The 6,000-nt window shown below is 39.7% G+C and overlaps 1 protein-coding gene across 2 annotated transcripts in view; it reads left to right on the forward strand.

Annotated features, from left to right (window-relative positions):
• Positions 1-5,601, forward strand: part of EML4 (EMAP like 4) — a 147,140-nt gene extending 141,539 nt beyond the window's left edge. For both annotated transcript variants that reach the window (XM_027621109.2, XM_027621110.2), the window contains 2 exons: positions 2,092-2,222; positions 2,874-5,601. In XM_027621109.2, coding sequence (XP_027476910.1) covers positions 2,092-2,222; positions 2,874-3,329 — 587 coding nt within the window. In that variant the 3' untranslated portion in view covers positions 3,330-5,601. The remainder of the gene's footprint in view (positions 1-2,091; positions 2,223-2,873) is intronic.
• Positions 5,602-6,000: the final 399 nt, after the last annotated feature.

Consider the following 6,000-nt stretch of genomic DNA (forward strand, 5'->3'; position numbering starts at 1 on the left):
CAGACTTTTGGTCCTCAGTAAATATGAAAGACACTTGAAATATACATAATAGCACAGATCACCTTCCCATTTTTTTTCCTTCAAGTGAAAACTGAAATATTTTAATTTGTAAAGGCATTTTTAAAATAGCTTCATTGAGCATACTACATAATTCACCTACTTAAAGATTACAGTACAGTTGTTTTAGAACTCTAGTGTGGCCATCACCACTGTCTAATTTGAGAACATTTTCATCACCCCAATAAGAAACCTTCTACCCATTAGCAGTCACCCCCGACCCTCCCTCCCTCTGCACCCACCGCCACTAATCTACTTTCTTTCTCTAATAACTTAGTCTGGACTTCCATGTAGAATGTTTTCAAGATTCATCCACATTGTAGCATGTATCAGCACTTTGTTTTATGGCTGAGTAATACCTCCTTGTACGCATATACCACATTTTGTTTATCCATTATCAGTTGACAGACACTTGGGTTGTTTCTACTTTTCAGCTAGTATAAATAATGCTGCTGTGAACAAGCATGTGCAGGTTTTTGTATAGACATGTTTTCATTTCCCTTGAAATATACCTTGGAGTGGAATTCCAGAATCCAATGGTAACCTTGTGTTTAACCTTTTGAAGAACTGCCAGAATGTTTTCCAAAGTGGCTGCACCATTTACATTCCTGCCAGTGACATACGAGGGGTTCCAGTGACATACGAGGGGTGGGTTCCGTTTCCCCACATCCTTGTCAGCAGTTCTTACTCTCTTGCATGTGAATGTCCAGTTGTCCCAGCACCATTTGTTCAGATATATAAAGGCATTTTTAGTAGACATTATTTAAAGATAAAATTTGGAAATCATTCCTAAGCTGATGTTTTAGATATTTCTTGAAATATTTTCTGTGACAGTTTTGTAAGCCTTTTCCCAATCTGGGGGTATCCTTCTGAAAAAGTTACAAGACCAGTGGAAAAGTTAAGATAATAAAGCCTTGTCTGCAAAGAACTGAAAAGATGTTCTACTCAGTAATTAGAATACTGGATAGGAGGGGGACATCAATCCCTCAAGCAATGTCCAGAATATTAGTGCTTTCCCTTTAACAACATCTCTGCCTTCTGACGGGGGGGCAGGGGGTCTCTCCTCCAGCCTGTTCACAGATCACAACAGTTCTTTATGCTGTGTACATTAGAGAAATAATCCATTATAGATCCCTGTGGTAAACACAACTTCTATAGAGATGGAGGAGAGTACTGGGCTAGCAAGAAATTAAAAGAACTCTGACTCGTCCAAACACGATTTCATTATTCTGGGTGAAACTGAAACAGTAGCCAATAGCTGGTAATACTTATTTAAGAGATGTCAGTTAAGAAGTGTTTTGACTTGTTTTAGCAAATTTACCAAAAACTAATTTGTTCTCAGAGGCCAGCATCTCAGCCCTTCTGTATTCCATAATTTCCATCTAGTCTTAATAGGGTTGTGTGCTAATTATGTTGAACATGATCACCAGTGCTTCATAATGATTCAGAATAATTAAATTTGTTATGTCTCTGGACATAAATAATAGTTCTATGAAAATTCTATGGGATAGCATGGTAGACTAGTGGATGGCCTATGCACTTCTATTAAGAAAAGAAAGAAGCTTGGAAGTTTTCTTTGAAGTGCCTGCCTGAAGAGAACAGCAAAGAAAGAGTGTGTACATTTTACACAGCTTCCCCAGAGTCTACTTTGAAGAACTAGAGCTGTAGCTTTGTTTTTCTGCACCTTGCTATTATACAAGTAACAGAATTTCCCCTCCAACTAGAAACTTTAAAAAGGAAGAGCTTATTTGCGGAGGTGAATTAAGCTAAAACTATTTGGTAGCACCACCTGCTGGTTACTAGTGAGTACTTTTGTTTCTTCAAATTTGCCATCTTGAGTCTATTTTCACTGAAAATAGATTTTGGGTAAAACTTTAGATTTTGGGTAAAACTTCATCCTTTGAAGTGTTGAGCCACTAAGAAATCTGAACACAGATTAAAGTGAATTAAGATTCTAAAATTAAATAAACCCATGTGGTATCACAGTTATATTTTAGACTAATTTTTCTACACCCCTGTGTTCCCATATCAAAGGTGTCTGGCCAGAAGGATCCGACGGGACTGATATCAATGCACTGGTGCGATCCCACAACAGGAAGGTGATCGCTGTTGCTGATGACTTCTGCAAAGTTCATCTGTTTCAGTATCCCTGCTCCAAAGCAAAGGTAAAATCATTTTAATAAAAACTAGTGTTGTAGGGCCTTTTGTCTGGGAATATTTTTTTGTCGATGATGAGAAGAGATGTGGAGAGTTACTCCTCACTGCCTGTGATGCCATGGGGCCCGGGGGCGAGGGGGGGGGCAGTGCCCCCAGAAGCATCCAGGCCAGCACTGCTTGTTTGCTCCTTCGCCATTAGGGTCAAGAAGACCATTACAGAAGACAGTTTTATTCATTTTTGTTTATCAATAATTTTTTAGCAGGTAAATATCTCCTAAACCTACTAAAACATTTTGTTATACATACGATTAACATTATAAAGCTCCTAGAGCTCCTAGTCCTGCCTGCCTAGTAAATTCTCCCCTAGCTGTCTCAGCAGAATAGTTACTAAGCTCTGACAAGTGTACGAGACTGACATCCGGATGAGATTATTTATGATGTTATTTTTTTAAATATATGATCTAACTGTATGGATATATATCCAGTTACTCTGTTTTGTTTCTCCCATAGAAATAGGTAGCAAAAGGAAATTGCTGCTAGCTCCATTCCTCAGATTTGCTGACTCTGTGATTTGAATTACCTCCCTTACCTAGTCGCTTCCATTGCTGTAAGCAGGCATGTAAAGAATGAGTTTAATTTTCCTGATTTGTTTCTTCCAGGCTCCCAGTCACAAGTATAGTGCCCACAGCAGCCATGTCACCAATGTCAGTTTTACTCATAATGACAGTCACCTGATTTCAACTGGTGGAAAAGACATGAGCATCATTCAGTGGAAACTTGTAGAAAAGTTATCTTTGCCTCAAAATGAGATTGTAGCTGATGGTACTCTAACCAAAGCCCCCATCTCTTCCATCGAAAGTGTCATGCAGTCTGACACTCCCACACCACCTCCTTCCCAGCCCTTAAATGAGACAGCTGAAGAAAGTAGAATAAGCAGTTCTCCCACACTTCTGGAGAACAGCCTGGAACAGACTATGGAGCCCAGCGAGGACCACATCGAGGAGCAGAGTGAAGGGGGCAGTGAAGAGCTCGGTGAGCCTATGTATGAGGAGCCATCGACTCAGAGTGAAGCCATTCTTACTGAGGACCAGCAAGACCCCTCGCTCCTGTCTTAACAGCAGGACTTCAGTGCGACTCTCTCCTCCTTCAGCTGCATGTGATCTCGTGACAGAGTTCAGGTAACAGGCTGGGGAGTGGTGGAGGTCACTCCTGATGGAGCTCTGGGTTTGCACATGGTCTGTTTTCAGTAGTCTTACCTGCAGTCTCAAGTGCAGCAGACCTAGGAGGTTCAGTTGGGTGTGTGTTGAAAATTAACCAAACTTTTAATAGCAGGAAAGACTGAAACATTGTCTCAGAAATTACCGTGTATGTAAGTGGTATGATGTCAATACTGGAAACAAAAACAGCAGTTGTATGGATTTAAAATAAGCCCCTTGTTATCTGAACCAGTTTTCTTCAGGAACAACCAGAGGCATCACAAACACTGTTACTCATCTACTGGCTCAGACTTCTCCCCCCCACCCACCCCCGAGACAAAAAAATCAGAAAAAAAAAAAACCAAAAAAGAAAAAATGCACTCTGAGATATCCTCCCACCCCAAATGTCTAGTGGAAATTTTTTAGTGAAAAACTTAAGTATTGCCACCTGCAGTGGGGTTGCCTTGAGCCCCAACACCGTTTCCTTACATGAGCTCTGGGTGTGCAGATGTGCTTGCTAGTCTGCTCTCCGGTGCTGCCTTTTCTAAGTCGTCGTGAGGGACAGTCCCTTCATTTCTTGTGTGCAGATCTATTTTATCTTAGAACTAAGCAGTGGTTTGTTAAAGAGCTTTTAATGTATATTAAACCATTAATACTCAGAAATAATGGATTCCTCCAAGGATTCCTTTACTGGCCGGAACATTTTTCAATGTTTGGCATTCAAGTGAATGGAAGAAGAAAAACCGCATGCCTATAAAACTAAACTGTAAGAATTACTTGGCTAATTTAACTTAGCCTTCCTCATAATTTGTTCTTTTGATAATAGAAATATAAATACAGTAAGTTTGAATTGGTGCTTGAAATTCATTGGTTTAGTTATAATTTTTATATAGATTATATTGAGGGGTAAGACTGAAAATTACAAATTCTTTTTTACAGAAGTATGAATAACAGTCACAGTAATTTTTTATAAATTGCATACTTAACAGACTTGCTATATATGGTAATTTTTCTCTGGTAGAGTTGCTGTAAGCCTTGCAGTTCTGATGTGGCTGTCCTCTGCTATTTTGGGCAATGCATGTATTATGCATTGGATAGTTTTGTTTTGTTTCTTTGTCAGATGACTGTTTTTCTTAAGTACATGTTTCTACTATAATTACTGACAAATATGCATTTCCTATATATTTGTCTATACATTGATTATAAAAATGTTTTGATTTATTTTTTAACTTGCTGAATTTTTTGTTAGATCATGTTTAGAAACTTTGAGTTCATAAGTCTTAAGTATAAGTATGCAAGTGTTTACGTGATTGTGCCATTCCAAAGTGCATCAGAACTGTCATTCCCTTCTAGTATCTTCTCAGGAGTAATACAAATCAGGTATCTCATCATCATTTGGTAATTAATATACAAACTCCAGTGAACTCCTAAGGACACTCACATTTATATTCACATGCTGTATGTAAGGGTGCGGGTATGTGTGAAGGGGTGAGTGTAGACACTCTGTGTGTATCTATATAGGAAGATATACGCCACATTGAAAATACTCAGTGTATATCTCTATGTGTATAGGTATATGTCCATGTATATCTCTTTCCTTTTGTTTACAGTTGTTCAAAAAAAAAAAAAAACCTCAAAGTAGTTCTCTTCAAAAGAAGAGATATAGATTCCAAGCAATCCCATCTTTTTTCAGTATGTTCTATACATAATTATCAGAGCATCAGTAAGTATCAGGCATATATACTTGCCTTATAGCAGTGTAATTAAATCATCAGGTCAGCATGTGCTGAGATGAACAAGTAGTTCTAGAAGAAGAAGCATTTCTTTAAGTACCTGGGCGATACAGCTCTCCATGAGAAGCAGGGAGTTTGGGGACACCAGTCACCGTTGGGGTTGCTGTGTACGATGAGGTTTATAATCGTGATACTGTTGGGTGGTAGTTTCAGAAGACACTACTAATGCGCAGGAAGCGCTCCAGCCCTCTTGCCGGCAACTACTGTCTAATGGTCAATTAAATCTGTGATAATGGTTGCAAGTGGGTGGGATTATGAAATTGTAGATGTTTTTAGAAAAACTTGTGAATGAAAGTGAATCCAAGTGTTTCATGTGAAGATGTTGAGCCATTTCTATCATGCATTCCTGTCTCATGGCAGAAAATTTTGAAGATTATAAAATAAAACGATCAAAATGGTTCAGGCGTCTTGACTCTTACTTCGCTTATACTGCTCGTTTCCGTAACTGTCCGGTTATCAGAAGACACGGCTGTTACCGGCTGACTGCTGCCGGGGATACCCCGGTTCTGGTCAGAATGAGCTCCACCTCATAATGTTAGAGGAAAGGACTTCTGATGTATGCTTCCACTTACTAGGGGAGTAGCTTCATTTTAATTTATTCCATGTCTACACTTTGTCTAATGTTTAACAGTGGATCATCCTGGCAATTCTAGTTACTTGCCTGCCAGCCTCCTGTCACTGCCTCCCACGTCCACCTCGGTGAAGTCCTGGCCCTGGGCAGGGCCCTGCACCCCCGGCTTCCTCCTCCTCTCCCCTGGTGCCTAGGGACACATCCTCTGTGCCACAACCATCAGTTG

The sequence above is a fragment of the Zalophus californianus genome, chromosome 8, assembly GCF_009762305.2.
Source record: "Zalophus californianus isolate mZalCal1 chromosome 8, mZalCal1.pri.v2, whole genome shotgun sequence".
Taxonomy (NCBI): Eukaryota; Metazoa; Chordata; class Mammalia; order Carnivora; family Otariidae; genus Zalophus; species Zalophus californianus.